The following is a 20,033-nucleotide window of genomic DNA, read 5'->3' on the forward strand; positions in this document are numbered from 1 at the left end:
CTACCTCAGACCCTTCCCTTTTCCAGTGGGACCTTCCACCAGTACAGGGACCCCCCCTGCCCATAGTCACTGCTCCTGCCCCACGTGGGGCAAAAGGCAGCCTCATCCCTCACCCTAGTGAGGCTACAGTGAGGGGCAGCAGCAGGGGCAGCAGCAGGGGAGGAGGTGCACATGTGATGGCAGCCCCCCTCCAGCACCCACCACAAGGGAGGTGAGAGGGCTTCCTGGACCTGCAAGGGGCCCTAGGAGCATGTGCAGTGACAGTGGTGGGGGTGAGTGCTGCCAGGGGAAGGAGGGAGCCCTCCCCCAGAACTCACTTCTGCCAGCTGGAAGAGGGCTGGGGTGTGTCCTCCTCTCTGGCCTCAGCCCCGAGGCAGCCTGCCTGCACCCCAAACTCATTCCCAGCCCTGCCCCACCCCAGAGCCCACACCCCCAGCCAAAGCCCTCATCCCCCCTCACCCTAACCCTCTGCCCTAATCCTGAGTCTCTCCAACACCCCAAACTCCTCATCCCCAGCCCCAGACGGATCCCTCATCTCCCGGCACCCTAACCCTCTTCCCCAGCCCTGAGCCCCCTCCTGCAACATGACCCCCCCATCCCCACCCCCCAGCCCTCATCCCAGTCCTCTGCCCTAGCCCTGAACTCCCTCTCAAACTCCTCATCCCTAGCCACCACACAGCCCTCACCCTGCACCCCTTCCCTCCGCACCTGCCTCCAACCCCCAAACTCCTTTCCAGAGCCTGCACCCCTCACCTGCTTCTACACCACCATTCCCATCCCAGAGCCTGCACTCCTTACCCCCTCCTGCACACACCTCCCCAGCCCAGAGCCTGCACCCCAACTCCCTCCCAGAGACTGCCACCAGCCCTCTGCATTCCCTCCTAGAGCCTGCATCCAAACTCCCTCTCAGACCCTGCATCCCTCACCTCCTCTTGCACCCCCACTCCCTGTCCCAGCCCGGAGTCTGCACCCAGCATCCAAATGCCATCCCAGAGCCCGCACCCCAGATCCCCTTCCCCACCCAAACTTCCTCCCAGAGCCCAACTTCTCACCCCTTTTGCACCCAGACTCCCTCCCAGAGCCTGCACCTCTCCTGCACCCCAATCCCCTGCCCCAGCCCAGGGCCTGCACCCCAGATCTCCTCCCCCACTCAAACTCCCTCCTAGAGCCTTAGACATGTGGGTGGGGGCGGAGTTTGGGTAGGTGGTGTGTGGGTGGGGACGGGTGGGTTCTAGTCGCCACCAAAATTTCTACAAACCTGCCACCCCTGACAGGTGATGGGATGGCCACTTGCTCATAGTACATGCCAATGCAGGAAGTGATCCAAGATGAAATTATCTGAGCCGAAATGGGTGGACCTTTCATCCTGTCTACTACTGCCACAAGAGAGGCATGGATTTACAGAATGGTTTGATCATTTCTATATAGAAAGCTAGTGCACACCTAAAATCCAGTGTATGGAGACACTGCTCTTCCCTATTCTTGTGTGGCTTCAGGAAGAAAACTGGCAGGAAAATAACCTGGTTACTATGAAACTGTGAAACCACCTTCGGGAGAATGCAGTGTGGGGGCAAAGTTGTACCTTGTCCTTAAACAGCATTGTATGTGGTGGTTCTGAAGTAAGGAGCTTGATCTCTTGATCTCTGAGACCCTCCTCGCCAAGGTAGGCTACCAAAAAGATGACCTTCCAGGAAAGGCATGACAGAAGGCATGATGCAAGTGGCTCAAAAGGAGGGCCTGTAAGTCTTGTCAGGACCAGGTTTAAGTCCCATGGGGGGAATGGGTTCCCAGATCTGTGGGTATAGCTTTTCTAAGCCCTTGAGGAAGCAAATGGACATTTTGTGCAAAAAGACTGACCGACCAGCTACCAGATGGTGAAAAGTTGAGATGGCTGCTAGGTGTACTTTAGTAGATGAAATAGCTAGGCCTTGCTGTTTTAGATGAAGTAGATACATTTGTGGTTCCCAGCCAATGGGAGCTTCAGAGTCAGTGCTCAGGGTAGGGGCAAGATGCAGAGCCCCCATGGCTGCCCCATGCCTAGGAGCCAGTGGGATGTGCCAGTCACTTCTGGAAGCCACGGGGAGCCAGGGCCAGTAGGAGCCTGCCTTCGCCCCACGGCACCACTGACTGGAGTTTTAGCGGCCTATTAAAATCTCCGGGATTAGTTTCAGAAGCCACCAGGAGTTCGATTCCAATTCCAGGAGACTCACGGCCAATTCGGGAGGGTTGGCAACCCTAGCCTGTGGGGGAACTTCCCTATGGCCAGGGCCCATAGGCACAGGTCCCACAGACCATAGGTGATCCACCACTGTAGTGCAGACAGGCCCGTTAGGGCATGAATAATGGGGCCCCCACAGCAGGAGACAAAGACATAAAATAAGGTGAAAAGCTGGAGAACTAGATGCAAGGATTTCTTTGTGCAGAGAAAGGGCTGAATAAAGTGACCTATGAAGGTATTTTGAAATACCTAAATACACATAGTTTGGCTAAATAATGAATAACTAGAAGGCACAATAATTCACTACATGCATTTAAAGGGAAATTCTTTAGGGGACTTGGACAGGTAAAATTATTAGTAAATGGGCTGAAACCGAGAAAAGGGAGTGTTTCAGGAAACATTTTCTAACTGTGAAGGGACTCTCAGACTGTGGAGTAGTTTCCCGAAGGGAAGGAGGTTGGAAGTCCCATTAGCTGAGGCACTTACAACTAGTATTATATAAATCCCTGGAACATGCCATTCAATTCTAGGACAAAGCACTTGTCACAATGTTACACGCTGTGGCCAGTTGGCACTGCATGGAAGCAGCAGGGATGCTTACAGACTGGTATTCCAAATCCCCAAGTCTCGATCACTTCATCCAAAGGAGACCCTATTACATGTTAGCTGTATCAGGCCCCAGCACACAACTGAGTATTTCTGTTTCCAATCTGTAGCAGGCAGGGAGCATCTACAGTCCCACAGTTCATGTTCACAAGTAAGGAACAATCCCGCACTAGTTGCTAGCTGGAAAAGGTGAGGGCTATTGGACACAATGGTGCTTAGCAGATCCTCTCCCACAGACCCTTTCCCCTATTCTGGCTGTGCAGGGCAGAGCCCTAGCTGGATGGGACACACTTTGGCCTGAGAAGTCCCGGGTGAAGCTGTGATCTGGGGCTGAACGAGGATAAGGGGATTGGGAACAGAGAGGCCAGGAGCCACTGGTCAGGTTGGTGAATTCATTTATTTGTAATGTTTATTTCCCAATTCTTGCTGCTGTTTTCTCTCTGTTGCTCCATCCATCTACCTCAGCCTGCGCAGGGGCTAAGCAGGTGGGACGCGGGAGGCTTGGAACACGACTCCATCCCTCACACATTGCTCTGCTCAGCTCCCACTGTGAGGGGGAAAGGAGCGGGAATGGGAGGGGTTTAGAAAAGAAAATTGCCACTCCTCCCCTAAGCCTGGGCACACATCCAGGGCTGGGCACGGCTCCTCCTTTAGGGAGCACAGCCCTGCCAGGGCCCCAGGCAGGAGATTCCATGGCCCTGACCTCTTCCCACTAGGGACAGGACCTTGCCACATCTGCCTCCACACAGAGCATCTCATAACACTGGGGAATCGCAGCCCAGTTGGGATTCACCTGGGGTCACAGGATACTCGGTGCCATAGACATGCTGAGGCTCAGCTCGGACATTTGCTTTGGGAGTGAGGTGCTGATCTGAGGAGCATGTTCTCTCCCTGGCCCTTTGTTCCTATGAGACCCAGCACAGAATGGAGTTGAGTTCTCGCAGTGGGGAGTAGGTATGGGGGTGCTGTGAGCAGGACGAGGGGAGGAAATGGCTCTTCATACGCTACCTTTGATGCAGGGGGCGCTGTACTCAGCGATGGCAAATTCATCTGGAAGACACAAAGGAAGGGAGATGTGATCAGGGCTGTGTAAGACCCAACGAGGACTCCTCACACTTTCACCAGGCCCTATGGCAGAGAGCTGGCACTGCATCAGAGATCTCAAGCAGGAGAGGAGGGAGCCCTGTCTCCAAGGGCACTGGGGGAAGCTCAGCCAGGATCCATGGGAGGAAGGCAAAGGTTACCTCAAGGCTACAGCACAACAGGTATCTCCAGCAGGTCTGTGCCAGGTGCCCTATGTCCGTTTGCACCTCGTCTGACACACGACCGTTAGGGTTGCCATTGGGCTCTGGTTTTGTCACCCGATGTCCTGGCTGGGAAAGTGGAGGAGCAAATGTGCCTCCCCCAGGTCACACCCAGAGCTGAGATCTCAGGGCAGGATCTGAACCCAGGACCCTCCCAGGTCCTTTTGGCCTCTAACCCACCTGGGTTGGCACCTTCCCTCTACCGTGTGGGAGGGGTCTGGGGCTCATGGTGTGAGCATGAGGCCAGTGGAATATGATCCCTCGCCCATAATTCCAGTGTGCCCCACATTCTCATCTGGGAAAAGGGTGACACTGCTGAGATGGGCCTGTTGTGTCCAGGGATGAGATGAGGATGCTGTCTGCATGGGGCAAATCAGTGTCAGGGATGGTGCGGCAGGGCCGTTCGGGTTGGAAGCAGGAGGAGAAGGGAATGGGGTTTGCCCTTGAACCTCCATAGGCAGTCGCTGAGCAGGCAGCACTGGCATGAGGTTCCCAGCTCAGCCCGAGGCCTGTCCCCACCCTCAGGAGGCAGCACGAAGGTGGGGAGGTGGATCATTGAGAGAACGAGGCCAAACACAATCCTGAGCCCAGCGAGTCCCCCTGTGGCTCTGATTGTGGCCTCTCCCCTCCCTGTGACAGGCCCACGGGAGCTAACGTTCCCCTCAGCCCTGCCCCCACACACACCTGTCTCGTAGTAATCATAGACTTTCACCAGTGCCGGCTTCAGGCTCTGTATGGGGAAGTCCTGCTCCACCGCGAAGGAGAAGCTCTGAGTCACATTGCTTACCTGGAGTCGGAGGGAAAACAGATGAGACTCAGGAGGCAACTCTGAGGCACCTCATCGTCTCCTTCCCCATCTACCCCGTGTCCCTCCATTGTTCCCTCATCATGATCCCGCAGGCCCAGCATCTGCCCCCCTTGGCTGCAGGGCCTGGCAGGGATTCAGGCTCTGAGGTAGAAGAGAGAAGCCCTGCCATCCCAATCCCCCTCCCCCAGGTACAAGCTGCTCTCTCTGGTACCCATAGGCTGTGGGGAGAACAGTGTCCCAGCTCTATATGTTGGGAGGAGCAGGAAAAGCTGCACAGAAATGCTGGGGAGCAGCAGCAGCAGCTGTGCAGGAATACATGGGTTTGTTTTCCCTGGCCAACGCCTGAGAGATCCCCACTCAGTGCCTCTATCAAAGGTATGTCAGGGGGTGACTCTCCCTGGCCCATCCCATCCCCTGTGAGTGCTCACCTGCTCCATGTACAGCAGCACGTGATTGGTGCTCAGTTCTGTGTGATGGATGTGGTGATGTCCTTCCAGCTGCCAGCGGCCAAGGGAGAGAAGCAGGATGTCACTGAACCCCCTTCGAATCACCCCAGAACCCTAAGGAATGGGATGCTGAAGCAATCCCAGAGCTGTTAGCAATTATCTTTGAGATCTCCTGAGGACGGGTGATTTCCCAGGGGATTGGAGGCAGGGAAACAGAGTATCTATCTTTAAAAATGGGAACAAAGCAGACCCAGGAATTCATAGACCAGTCAGACTAACATTCATACCAGGAAAGATAGCCAAAGAAATTATTAAACAGTCAACTTGTAAGGCCCTAAAATGTAACAGGATTACAAGATAAAGCCAGCATGGATTTGTCAAGAACAAATCATGCCAAACCAACCTCACTTTCTTCTCTGAGAGGGTTACTGGACTAGTGGATGGTGGTCGGTGTGTGTGTGGGGGGCGGGGAGCAGTAGTCACCATATATCTTGATTTTAATAAGGCTTCTGACACAGTCCCACCTGACATTCTCATAAGGAAATCAGAGAAACGTGTCCTAAAAGAAATTATTATAAGCTGGATGCACAAGTGGTTGAAAGACTGTACTCAAAGGGCAGTCATCCACGGTTTGCTGTTAGACTGCTAAGATGCATCTAGTAGGGTCCTGCAGTGGTCAGTCCTGGGTCTGGTACTACTCAACATGATCGTTAATCACTTGGATAATAGAGTGGAGAGCATGCCTCTAAAATCTGTGCATGACACTAGCTGAGAGGGGCTGTAAGCACTTTGGACAGGATTAGAATTTAAAACCACCTTGCCAAATTAGAGAATTGGTCCAAAAACAAGAAGATGAAATTCAGTAAAGACAAGTACAACATACTACACTTGAGAAGGAAAAATGAAATGCACAACTACAAAATGAGGAATAAATGGCTGGGGGTAGTTCTGTTGAAAAGTGTTTGTGGGTTAGAGAGGATCTCAAATTTAATATAAGTCAGCAATGTGATGCAGTTGTGAAAAAGGCTAATATCATTCTGGGGTACATTAACAGTCATGTCATATGTAAGAGATGGTATGTAATTATACCACCCTACTTGGCATTGGTAAGGCCTCAGCTGGAATACTGTGTCCACTTCTAGGCACAACACTTCAGCAAAGGTGTGGATAAATTAGAGGGAGAACAGCAACAAAAATGATAAAAAATGTAGAAGACCTGACCTATGTGGAAAGAGAAAAACTCTGGGCATGTCTAGTCTTGAGAGAATAAGGCCGAAGAAGGACCTGATAACATATCTGAATACTTTAAAGGGTTGTTATAAAGAGGATGGTGATCAATTGCTCTCCATGTCCACTGAAGGTATGACAAGAAATAATGGGCTTAATCTGCAGCAACGGAGAGTTAGAAAATTTGTCCTAAATCTAACCTAACTGTAATGACAATTAAGCTCTGGCACAGGCTTCTAGGGGAGGCTGTGATTTCCCATTACTGGACATTTTTAAGGACAGGTTAGACAGACACCTATCAGGGTTGAGCTAGGTTTACATGGTCCTGCTTCCTCACAGGCAGCTGAAACTTCCTCATAGGATGACCTCTTGTGCTCCCTCCCATTCCTACAATAGAGTCCTGCATGGGACTATTTTTTAATTCTGCTCCCACCCACTCCGGCTATTATGGCAACGGGTCCTGCGGGATCCCAATCCCACTGCAGAGCTCTACACTAGTCCCACACAGGGCTCTAGCCTATAGCTCTGTGGTTCTTTGCTGGTGCCATAGGCACTGACTGTGGGTGCTCTGGGGCTGGAGAACCCATGGAAAAAAAAGTGAGTGCTCAGCACCCAATGGTGGTCCACTGATCAGCTCCTCTCCCTCCCCCTCAGCATCTCCTGCCCATCAGTGGTCAGCTGTTCAGTGGTGTGCAGGAGGCTCTGGGAGGGAGTGACAGAAACAGGGGCAGGAAGAGGCAGAGCGAGGGCAGGGTGTGCTTGGGGAAGGGGGTGGAATGGGGAGGGAAGAGGCAGTGTGGGGGCAGTCCTCGGGGGAAAGTGGCAAGTATAGGCAGGGCCTGGGGCACAGCAGGGGTCAAGTGCCCTCAGGGAAGCAAGCAAGTTGGTGCCTCTGGCTGCTGCTTTAAAGGAAGAGGCAAAATCTGTACTATGGCCCCAGGGGCAGTGCGTAATGCAGCTGGGAGAGGCTGAGCCTCCCCAAACCTCTGCTAATGTGCCCAGCCGCAGCCCAGGGGCTGGGCCACAGCAGGGCTCAGAGCTCCTCCAGAGCCAGGGATTGGGGCTGCTTGGCCAGGCCAGCTGGGGTTCCTCGGTCTGTGGTGAGGGGCTCAGGGCTCTTCTGGCCTCAGTGGGTGAGAGTGTGGGGGCATGGGGGTGGGGCCTCAGGCAGAAGGAGCAGGGCAGGGGTAGAGCCTTGAGTGGAGGGGGTTCCTCGAATGGGGGGGTTCGTGCACCACCTATGTATGGCCCTACCCACCTAGTGGACTGAGATGTGAAGTACCACGGTTTGAGACCTGTGGGGCTAGGCCACAATCAAGTGCAGCATCAGTGCAGTGTCTGACCCATCCCCTGAGGGAAGGGCTGAGGCTGTGGGCAGGGTTGGGGCTCTGGGCACTGCTTCCCCTGTGCTGCTCACAGGCATCATTAGTTTGATGCCATCACACCTCAGGGCCCCTCAAGGGACACCTCCCAATGTCTGAGTCTCCCTGAGGAGATGCAGGGCCAGGGTGGGCTCAGGAGTTGCAGTGTGTGGGGGGTGGGAAGGTGTTAAAGCTGTGGGAGAAGAGAGGGATGGAGGGAGGTGGGGGCTCATCACTCTCTCTCCCAAGCACCCCACAAGCAGAGCCTGACTTCCCCTTACAGGAGCACTGCCCCCTCCAGGGGAGACTGTGAGGTGCCTCCAGACAGGCCTGCTCCCCTCATGTGTAACAATTTATCAGGGAGTTTCTGAGTGGGAGCTCAGGGGAATGGGATGGGATGGGATGGGGAGGGCGTGGGGAATTAAGGGAGGGTCAGAAAGAAGAGGTGGGATCAGAGAGACGGAGACAAAGGGGGTGGCCTGATACTGGAGAAGGGACTAAGGAGGGGTCAGGTTGCACCAGTAAAGTGAGGGGTTGGGGTTTGGAACTGACTGGGGGCCAGATATCCCTGAAGTGGGGTTGGAATCAAGGGGCCCTAGATGCCCACTAGGTGAGGCTGGGGTTGTGGGGAACTAGACTCCATTGGGTTATGGGGCAGATACCCCTGGGGGGCTGCAACCCATACATAGAACAGACCGTTACCTTCCTCACTGATGACTTCATAGGGATGAATCCTGAAAGCATCTTAACATCAACGATGACCATGTTGGAGACGGGGCGTTTCCCTGTGTAACTGGGAGACCAAGCGGGAAACGAAACAAGGTTTAATACATCTCAGCACAGAGCTGATGCACCTCAATCCTGACCTGCAGCACCTTCCACCCTGCCTGGCTCCTGCTAGTCCAGTCCTGGTCCCTGGCTCCCTGCTCTGCCACTACCTGTCATTCTTGTCCCGCAGTCCAGTGCCGCTGCTATCCCAGTCCTGGGCTCCCACAGAGCTCTGCCAGTGCCCCTCAGTCCTGCCCTTGGAGCAGTGGAAGTTTGTTGAAAGTCCCTGAAACAAGACAGCATCCTTTCCAATAAGGGTTTTAGTTAAATTACTCCCATCATTGGCGGCAGGAGGAGGAGGGAACAATTTAAATCAGGATTTAAATCACTTGTTTCTTTTTAAATTATTGATTTAAAATAGGGTTGAGGGGTTGTAGAACCAATGTAAATATTGGTGTTATTGCTACTTTAGATTGCAGTTTGTGATGAACTAAGTTATAAAGACTCATGTTTCTAAATGCCACTACGGCTAGGGGATCCTATTTGAATTTGACAGAACTTTTAGACAGAAAAACAAAATCCTGGAAGTGAAGGTGCTGTTTCTGCAAACTGTTTAGTAGGAACTGTAAGGGACATATAGAACAGGCCTGGTTTGAATGATTAATAACTAATGATTACTTCCGGCTCTCAAAAATGAGAGAAGCTATTCACTTCTATTTATCCCAAAATAGGATGCTCTTAGGAATAGTTCACATCAGGTGAGACCCTTTGTCTATGGATTCACACTTCAGCCAAGGTCAGGAGTTGCTCTCCCCAAGAAGAGAAACTAAAATGGCTAATGAGAGTATTGTTAATCGCCTAGAAAAGAATCTCTCATTATTTGCATATGGACAAAACCTCTTTCTCCCTCCTAATCTAGCTAAAAAGAACTCCAAGTTATCAAGAAAGGGTCATTCCCTGCTTTCCTATGCAAAGTGGCCCACTGCACATTGAGTGGATCAAGAGATGGGTGGGGAAGCTGCAAGTTAAACAAACCAGAAGTGTGGCTGTAAGACTGAAGGTCAAACTACTCATTTCCCCAAGAAATCCAAACCACAATCTTTCACCCCAAATTAGAAGCTGAACATTCTTCTTGCTAGTAAATATTAACCTTTTATGATTTTTGTATGTTAAACTCTCGTAATAGTTTTATATACTAACCAAAAGCCTTTTCATTTTGTGTATCTATATAATTATTGCCAAATACATATTGAAACTAACCTAACGGTGAAGGGAAGATTATGGAATTAGGGCAATTGTTTACCCTGTTTTTTACCCCGATTTCACTAATATAGCCCAGACAGCCACGGAAGGGAACTCCTCAAAACTACTGAAAGTTATCTACAGAAGTATGTTCTCATAAACAAGCCTGAGTAATTAATAAGGGATGCTTATGATCCAGTTATGTTCTGTGATTGATAAGAGGTATTTGTTGTTACAGATGGGTTCTCTAATGGATGGAATAATGGCCCATTGAACATGTTTTTAATTCATTAAGAACTTTCAGTTGTTACAGCTGTTAGTAATAATGGCTGGATAAGAAATTCCTTTTTACTCAGTCAGGTAAATGGAGGCCCATAAATGAAATTCCATCAGTAACTAGGAAAACAGAACATATGGCAAAAATAATCATGGGAAAGTACTTTTCCCTCCAAAAAGAAGTTTCTTTATCTCATATTGTATAAAAGAAAAGAGGGTTGGAAAGTTAATTTGGGAATGAACACTCTCAGCATTTCACAAGGTACAGAAGAAGGGAATATATGTGAAAGAAAACAGTCAAATATAGTAAAAATCTTTAATGAAACAAACTGTACCATAGAATCCCTGTGGATATAAATTCCATGTTTGAATAATAACAGTATAGCAGTAGGAATATGCTACTGACCACCTGACTTGAATAGAGACCGTGAGTTACAAGAGTGAAATGCCTGCAATTTTTTAAAAACACCATAATAGAGGCTCAAATTATATGTATATCCCAAATAAAAAAAAGTAAGAGGACCAAAAAAGTGCCATTGTGGCTAAACAACAGAGTGAAAGAGGTTGTTAGAGAATAAAAGAACATCTTTTAAAAACTGGAAATCAAATCGACAGAGGAAAATAGAAAAGAACAAACTATGGCAGATTAAACGTAGAAGTAAAATTGGGGAGGCCAAAAAAGAATCTGAAGAGCAACTAGCAAAAGGCCTAAAAACTAAGAGCAATTTTTTAAAGTACATCAGAAGCAGGAAACCTGATAAACATCAGTGGGGCCACTGGACAATCAAGGTAAAGGAGCATTCAAGGAAAAAAAGGATTCATAGATTCATAGACTCTAGGACTGGAAGGGACCTTGAGAGGTCATCGAGTCCAGTCCCCTGCTCTCATGGCAGGACCAAATACTGTCTAGATCATCCCCGATGGACATTTATCTAACCTATGCTTAAATAGCTCCAGAGATGGAGATTCCACAACCTCCATAGGCAATTTATTCCAATGTTTAACCACACTGACAGTTAGGAACTTTTTCCTAATGTCCAACCTAAACCGCCCTTGCTGCAGTTTAAGCACATTGCTTCTTGTTTTATCCTTAGAGGCTAAGGTGAACAAGTTTTCTCTCTCCTCCTGATGACACTCTTTTAGATACCCGACAACTGCTATCATGTCCCCTCTCAGTCTTCTCTTTTCCAAACTAAACAAACCCAATTCTTTCAGCCTTCCTTCATAGGTCATGTCCTCAAGACCTTTAATCATTCTTGTTGCTCTTCTCTGGACCCTCTCCAATTTCTCCACATCTTTCTTGAAATGCGGTACCCAGAACTGGACACAATATTCTAGCTGAGGCCTAACCAATGAAGAGTAGAGCGGAAGAATGACTTCTCGTGTCTTGCTCACAACACCCCTGTTAATGCATCGCAGAATCATGTTTGCTTTTTTTGCAACAGCATCACACTGTTGACTCATATTTAGCTTGTGGTCCACTATAACCCCTAGATCCCTTTCTGCCGTACTCCTTCCTAGACAGTCTCTTCCCATTCTGTATGTGTGAAACTGATTGTTCCTTTCTAAGTGGAGCACTTTGCATTTGTCTTTATTAAACTTCTTCCGGTTTACCTCAGACCATTTCTCCAATTTGTCCAGATCCTTTTGAATTATGACCCTGTCCTCCAAAGCAGTTGCAATCCCTCCCAGTTTGGTATCATTTGCAAACTTAATAACATGCATCCGACGAAGTGGGTTTTCACTCACAAAAGCTCATGCTGCAAAACGTCTGTTAGTTTATAAGGTGCCACAGGACTCTTTGCTGCTTTTACAAACTTAATAAGCGTACTTTCTATGCCAATATGAGTTGTTGATGAAGATATTGAACAGAGCTGGTCCCAAAACAGACCCCTGTGGAATCCCACTTGTTATACCTTTCCAGCAGGATTGAAAGCCTTTAATAACTACTCTGAGTACGGTTATCCAGCCAGTTACGCACCCATCTTATAGTAGCCCCATCTAAATGGTATTTGCCTAGTTTATCAATAAGAATATCGTGTGAGACCGTATCAAATGCCTTACTAAAGTCTAGGTATACCACATCCACCGCTTCTCCCTTATCCACAAGACTTGTTATCCTATCAAAGAAAGCTGTCAGATTGGTTTGACATGATTTATTCTTTACAAATCCATGCTGGCTATTCCCTATCACCTTACCACCTTCCAAGTGTTTGCGGATGATTTCCTTAATTACTTGCTCTATTATCTTCCCTGGCACAGAAGTTAAACTAACTACTCTGTAGTTTCCTGGGTTGTTTTTATTTCCCTTTTTAAAGATGGGCACTATATTTGCCCTTTTCCAGTCTTCTGGAATCTCTCCTGTCTCCCATTATTTTCCAAAGATAATAGCTAGAGGCTCAGATACCGCCTCTATTAGCTCCTTGAGTATTCTAGGATGCGTTTCATTAGGCCCGGGTGACTTGCAGGCATCTAACTTTTCTAAGTGATTTTTTACTTGTTCTTTTTTAATTTTATCTTCTAAACCTACCCCCTTCCCATAAGCATTGACTATGTTAGGCATTCCTTCAGACTTCTCAGTGAAGACCGAAACAAAGAAGTCATTAAGCATCTCTGCCATTTCCAAGTTTCCTGTTACTGCTTCTCCCTCGTCTCCAGGAGCAGCGCCAGGGTTTTTGGCACCCTAGGCGCAGGGCTGGCTCTAGCCATTTTGCCGTCCCAAGCACGGCGGCACGCCGCAGGGGGCGCTCTGCTGCTCGCCAGTCCTGCGGCTCCGGTGGACCTCCCGCAGGCGTTCCTGCGGAGGGTCTGCTGGTCCTGTGGCTTCAGTGGACCGGCCGCAGGCGTCCCTCCGGAGGGTCCGCTGGTCCCGCGGCTTCGGTAGACCTGCCACAGGCATGCCTGCGGATGCTCCACTGGAGCCGTGGGACCAGTGGACCTTCTGCAGGCACGCCTCTGGGAGTCCACCGGAGCAGCCTGCCGCCCTCTAGGCAAAATGCCACCCTCAAATCCTGGCGCCCTAGGCGACCGCCTAGGTCGCCTAAATGGAAGCGCCGGCCCTGCTCCTCACTGAGCAGTCGACCTACCCTGTCCTTGGTCTTCCTCTTGCTTCTAATGTATTAATAAAAAGTTTTCTTGTTTCCCTTTATTCCCAAAGACATTGTGGAGAAGCTAAATGAATTATTTGCATTGATCATGACTGCAGAGGATGTGAGGGAGATTCTTACACTTGGGCCATTCATCTTGGGTGACAAATCTGAGGAACTGTCTCAGTCTGAGAATTTAATGGAGGAGGTTTTGGAATAAATAGGTAGATTAAGCAGTAAATAATCACCAGAACCAGATGGTATTCACTGAAGAGTTCTGAAGGAACTCAAATAGGAAATTGCAGAACTACTAACTGTGATATGTAATCTATTGTTTAAACCAGCCTCTGTACCAGATGACTGGCGGATAGCTAAAGTAATGCCAATTTTTAAGAAAGGCTCCATTGGCGATCCTGGCAATTATAGGCTGGTAAAATTAATTTCAGTATCAGGTAAACTATAGTAAAGAACAGACTTATCAAAAATAGATGAACATGATTTGTTGGGGAAGAGTCAATGTGGCTTTTGTAAAGGGAAATCATGCCTCACCAATCCATTAGAATTCTTTGAGAGGGGTCAACAAGCACATGGACAAGGGTGATTCAGTGGATATAGTGTTCTTGGACTCTCAGAAAGCCTTTGACAAGGTCCCTCACCAAAAGCTCTTAAGCAACTTAAGGTGTCATGGGATAAGACTGAGGCTCTCTCATGGATCAGTAACTGGTTAAAGGACAAGAAACAAAGGGCAGGAATAAATGATCAGTTTTCAGAATGGAGAGAGGTAAATAGCAGTGTCCCACAGGGATTTGTCCTGGGACCTGTGCTGTTCAATATATTCACGAATGATTTGGAAAAAAGGGGTAAACAGTGAGGTGGCAAGCTTTTCAGATAATACAAAATTATTCAGGATAGTTAAGTCCAAGGCTGACTGCAAGGAGTTACAAAGGGATCTCACAAAACTGGGAGACTGGGCAAAAAAATGGCAGATAGAAATTCAGTGTTGATAAATGCAAAGTAATGCACATTGGAAGACATGATCCCAACTAACATATAAAATGATGGAGTCTAAATTAGCAGTTACCACTCACGAAAAAGATCTTGGAGACACTGAAAAAAAATCTGTTCAGTGTGTAGCAGCCTTCAGAAAAGCTAACAGAATGTTAGGGAACAGAATGTTAGGAATGGGATAGATATTAAGACAGAAAACATAATGCCACTGTATAAATCCATTTTATGGCACATCTTAAATACTGCATGCAGTTCTGGTTGCCCAATCTCAAAGAAGATATATTAGAAAAAATACAGAGAAAGGCCACAAAAATGATTTAAGAGTATGGAACGGCTTCCGTATGAGAAAAGATTAGAAAGACTGGAAGTGTTCAGCTTAGAAAAGAGATGACTAATGGGGGGATATAACTGAGGTCTATAAAATCATAAATGATGTGGGGAAAGTGAATAAGGAAGTGTTATTTAGCCCTTCACATAACAAAAGAACCAGGAATTACCCAATGAATTGAATGGGCAGCAAACTTTAAACAAACAAACGGAAGTACTTCTTCAAACAATGCGCAGTCAATTTGTGGAACTCGTTACCAGGTGATGTTGAGAAGACCAAAATATAACAGGGTTCAAAAAAGAATTAGGTAAGTTCATGGAGGATAGGGCCATCAGTGGCTATTAGCCAAGATGGTCAATGACACAACCTCATGCTCTTGGGTGTTCCTAAATCTGACCACCAGAAGTTGGGCCTGGACAAAAGGGGTGGATCATTCAAAAATTGCCCTGTTCTGTTCATTCCCTCTGAAGCATCTGGTACCAGCTAGTGTTGGAAAACAGGATATTGGGCAAGATGGACCTTCTTTCTGTATTCTGTACACAGCTGTATTAATCTTTGGTTAAATAATCTCATTTGAGCTTGTTATTTGACAATCTTGAATCATTATTAAATTCAAACTTGCAACATTCTATACATGGAAAATGTCTCTTGTTCTAATACATAATGTGAAATGCTTATGTACAATACAAGAATGTGTGGAGCATGTCCTCCAAATTGGGAAGCTTATAAGGGATTTTTTGTTGGTTTTCATTGTAAATAATTGCTGTGGTCTAACAGTAATAGGAATTATCTGGCACAAGGAAGAAGAAATGTTAGAAGATATAAAGTAGGGTATAACCTGGGAAAGTGACAGAAATTGCTTAAAAGCAGGGATCCTAACTGACAGTAGGGGCTAAAAATGAAATACAGTCCTTGAAATGAATCAAACTTAAACGGCCTCCAATAAGAAAAGAATTGAAGAAATTTGTTATACACAAATGCCATGTACTGGATACTAATGGAAGCAGCAAGCAAACTGAAAGAACAGGAATAAGAGGATGCCCCTTACCCTCTTAGGAGCCCTGAAAATAGGATATATAAACTGTATTTTTTGTAAAAATTTCTCCCTTAGTGGCATAAAATCTCTGTCAGTTCAGATCCAAACTGGTTCCGTGTTAGCACTAGGAAGTTATTATTTCAATACAATAGCTAAGTCATTGTGAGCTTTTTGATACTCACTTTCAAAAATAGGAGCTTAAAGTTAGGTCTGGTCTACACTACAGACCTACACCTATGTCACTCTAGGGTGTGAAAAATCACAACCCAAGTGATGTAGTTATACGGATCTAACCCCCCATGTGGACAAAGCCAGGTTAGTGAGAAAGTTTCCCGTCAACATAGCTAGTGCCTCTCGGGGAGGTGGAATAACTACGCCAATGGGAGAGCTCTCTGCTGTCAGTGTAGAGTGAGTTCATTCAAGTGCTACAGCGGTGTTTTAAGTGTAGACTTGTCCTTAGGCTCTGAAGCCCATCTTTTAGTGTCTAAGGGTGGGTATTGTAAAACCACTGAAATGATTTAGGAGCACAAGTCTGATTGAACTCGGCCTGTAAATCCTGGTGAAGGAGAATGGCCGGGTCAAAGCATTCAGCTCCTGTGACTGGGGTAGTTCACTCTGTAGGAAGGTGATGGTGGTTGCAGGTACAGGACGGGTTACTGTCTGGGCAGTTTTATGTCTGAGTTTGTGTTGCTCTCACACTAAGGATTTTACTAAGATGCTGACTTGTCTTTTTCAGCCTCAGGGAAACAAGCTCAGAACAATCACTCTAACAATTTAGCAGGAGAAAGTAAAGAGCCAGCAACACAGAAATACAAAATCTGATTGACATTGAAAAGAGCAATTGCAAGTAAGAAAATATCATGGGATTTAATTTTTGGAAAAATATTGATTTGTATCAACTTTTCTGGGGGCTCCTCTCACCACTGAAAAGACTTGTCCCCTGCCCTAGGGCTGCTCTGGAAGGTCCGGCCCTGTGAGGGGGAGTTACCTGATGTTTATGGCGATGTTAAAGGTCCTTTGAGCCTTGGCGCTGTCACATGTCTCAGGGACTGTGTGCACCTCCAGCGCGAATGGTGCATCGTCCAGCTTGGGGAACACATTGTACCTCAGGCTGGTCTGAAAGAGAATACACGGTTCTCTGTGTGTCTTCATCCGTCCATCTCCTCAATCTCCTTCCCTCTGCTCAGTTTCATTCTTTCCTTTATCTCTTCTCTCTCTCTCCCCGTTCCCCAACTCTATCTGTCAACTCTCTCTTCTCCTCACACCTCTTTCCTATTTTCTCCTCCTCTCTCCCATCTCTTCTTCTCTTTTCCTTCCCTCCCTCCCCAATCCACCCCATCTTCCTATCTCCAGTGGGAATGAGACGGGCTCCCCTCAGCGGCAGCCTCTCCCACTCAACCTTCCCCAGAACCCCTCACCTGCACGTAGACACATCCTTCTCCTGTCACCCCCATGCTGTAGTCCCCTGGCACCTCTGGCAGTGCCATACGCTGGAGCAGCAGACGGTTCGTGTGATCCACCTGGAATTGGGACTGGAAGTTCCCTGTGGATTGCAGAGTCACTGTGGATGCTCCTCCGCTCTTGGCATAGGTGGAGACTCCATATTGGGACAGCGCCTGGAGTGCCACCACTGTGTCCTGCCAGACAAGAGATGGGCCCAGGTGCCCAAGGGGATGAATGAGCTATTTGTATGGACCCAGAGCCTTCACTCCACCAGCTCTTCCTACACAGCAGTGCCTTGATTTTCCCATTTCTACTCCTCACTCCCACAAGCCATTCACTCTATTCCCTTGGGTCCAGATCATCATACATATTTAAGCACCTTTCTCCCACTGAAAGCAGCCAAGTGTCTAAGTACCTTAGGGAACCTAGGCCTTGGTATCTCTGACACTCCACCACAGGCATCTGAGGGAAGATGCCACCACCCTTCCCTGAAGGACCCACCCAAAGGGACAGTTCAGGACCAGGTGAAATGGGAGCTGCCTGTAGCTCAGAGAGGACCGTGGTGAGGCAGCCAGGAGGCTCAGTAATGGAGTATGAGAAAGTCTTTCAGCCCTGTGGGCATCAAAGCAACCAAGGTAATGGTGGAGCATGGGGCAAATGATTGGTCCTGTCTAGAGAGGTCACTCCCTGAGGTCCCAGCCTCCAAGCACCAGCATGGTCTGCACCTGCTCAACGGCTGAGGTGGCACCTCCCATTTGGTTGTCACTCAGAATGGTGCTCTCCTCCTTCCCTTTCTGGTTATGTCCGGCAGTGACTGGCTGCTGCTGCATCTCTGGGGAGGCCTCTGCTCCTGAGCTGAATTGGCCGGCTGGATGGGGTCAGTGCTGGGGGGAGCTGGGGATGGCACTGCACTACCTTGTGAGTGCTCAGGGTGACTCTTCTGTTCTCCATACACAGCAGCATCACTTGTCCAGTCTTCTAACTCATTAGTCCTTCTGGGCCTGTGGGTATCTGATGCAGCCATACTCCATGCTGTGACTATCCCCTGATCTAAACTAAACTATACAGCCAGGGGGCTGCCACCGCTTCCCTGTCCCCAGGGCAGCCTCCTCCATCCCCCAGGTTGCTTGTCTGTCTCCTGCCCTCTCCTGTCTGCCTCTCCCTCCTGCCCTGGGTGTCTGAGGCTGGGGATGGGAACAGCTCACTTGGGTGGAGGAGAAGCCCCCGTTGGGATTCTGCTGCTTGCTGATCCACTTTGCAATTTGAGTTGCTATTGACAGGTCCTCTTGGGATGGTGCCGGCTGCGTGGGGAGGTAAGCGAGGAGCACATAGGCCGTCATCTCCACCTCGGCAGAAGGAGCACGGGGCTGGTAGAATGGGAGCTCGGCTTTCGGCTCCTTCCCGGGCCTCTGCCAGTGAATGGAGCCATCTGCAGCGGGAGAAGGGAGTGGGAGGGCAGGAGAGAAGGATATATAGATGCTTAGTACATGCCATTTCTAAGGGGGTTATTGACCTGCTGCTGCTGCAAGTGGGATAACAGAGCCTCCCCGTGCTCGTCTGGCATATTGACATGAGACGTGAAAGGATTAAATAGTCCCTCACTTGATGGTCTAGTGGATTTACACAAACCTTCTGGTACGAACACTCAGTGACTAATCAGGCTGCCACCTCTGTGTCTACGTCCCCTTTATCTTATGAAGGGACATCCCAGGAATGGACAGTAGCAGCCTTTATTGGGCTCTTTGATCCAAAAAGTGTGAGGTTGCTAAGTGGCCTCAGGCGCTCAAGGCCGAAGAGTTACAGCAGTGATGGTCGCACCCAACTCCAGCAGGGTGAACAGCCCATAAGTCCTTCTCTTACCAGTACAGGCCCAGTTCTTCCTGGGATTTCCTGGGACACCAGGACCTTAATTTGGGGCCCCCTGGAATGATCTGTTTTTTCATTTTATCAGTCCAAAGATCAGGCTTCTCCTCTTCGTTTGTCTCTTGCTGTAGGGAGCAGACATCACTCTGTGCTGACCAGGGGCCATCGTTCCCATGGAACGAGTATCCAGAGTGAGGAGCAGTGCTTGGAGTGAGGAACGGAGCAGAGCCAGCTAAGATATGCGCAGAGCTGTGCTATTGCTCAGTGGGAATGGGACCATTTGGTCAGGGTTTCAGGATATGCTCACTCACAGCACTGAGATGTGTGGGGGACCCCACAGATACACCTGTGTCGCTGCAAAGTCAGGCACCGGCAGCTCTGGCCCCAGCTCATGTTTTTAAAAAGTTCCCTTTGTCTTTACATTAATATTTCAGCACCTTAAAAAAGAGCCACCATCAAACTGTTCCCACAGGAACTTGCCCTCGGGAAAGGAGACCCAGGCCCCAACTCTCTCCTCCCTGGTGATGACCCCTATGTCTGGGGAGCTGTAAGGCATCTCCCAGAATCCTAAAATGTGCCCCCTTGATACTGCTATCCATGTAATGCCCCTTGGACCCAACCATCCTCTGCCTCACCTGCTGCCCCCTGAGCTGCTCTCGGTGCCGGCCCACTCCTGGGCTGCTGTAGCCACCAGAGCCTGGGAGCGGGGGGTGCAGGAAGCTAGATGCCACTGAGAGGCTTCCTCCCCCTGCACCAGGCTTCTTAAAATGGGTGACAGTCCTGAGGGGTGTGGGGACAGGAATCCTCCTGAGGCAAAGCGGAAGAGAAGAGTAGGGACGGCCTGGACCCAAAAGTGTGGGGAGAGGGAGAGGGAAGAAGAAACCAGAGGAGAAGGAAAGAAAAATCTTGAGTGAGAGATCCTAGGGAGGAGGGCAGGAAAGGGACGGGGATAATCTGCACACATGGGTGGGAGGGAGGAGAGAGACACTCAAGGAGGGTGGAAAGGAGAGAAG

At 48.9% G+C, this 20,033-nt stretch overlaps 1 protein-coding gene across 1 annotated transcript in view; it reads right to left on the reverse strand.

The window, feature by feature from the left end:
• Positions 1 to 3,252: 3,252 nt before the first annotated feature.
• LOC127047175 (alpha-2-macroglobulin-like) overlaps positions 3,253 to 20,033 on the reverse strand; it is a 59,775-nt gene continuing 42,994 nt past the window's right edge. The window contains exons 29-36 of the mRNA XM_050945205.1: positions 18,363 to 18,586; positions 17,133 to 17,351; positions 16,703 to 16,830; positions 8,673 to 8,763; positions 5,365 to 5,433; positions 4,813 to 4,915; positions 3,833 to 3,874; positions 3,253 to 3,371 (exon numbers count right to left, since the gene is read on the reverse strand). Of these exons, the coding sequence (XP_050801162.1) occupies positions 3,346 to 3,371; positions 3,833 to 3,874; positions 4,813 to 4,915; positions 5,365 to 5,433; positions 8,673 to 8,763; positions 16,703 to 16,830; positions 17,133 to 17,351; positions 18,363 to 18,586 (902 nt within the window). The 3' untranslated portion in view covers positions 3,253 to 3,345. The remainder of the gene's footprint in view (positions 3,372 to 3,832; positions 3,875 to 4,812; positions 4,916 to 5,364; positions 5,434 to 8,672; positions 8,764 to 16,702; positions 16,831 to 17,132; positions 17,352 to 18,362; positions 18,587 to 20,033) is intronic.

This window comes from Gopherus flavomarginatus, chromosome 1, assembly GCF_025201925.1.
Source record: "Gopherus flavomarginatus isolate rGopFla2 chromosome 1, rGopFla2.mat.asm, whole genome shotgun sequence".
Lineage (NCBI taxonomy): Eukaryota > Metazoa > Chordata > Testudines > Testudinidae > Gopherus > Gopherus flavomarginatus.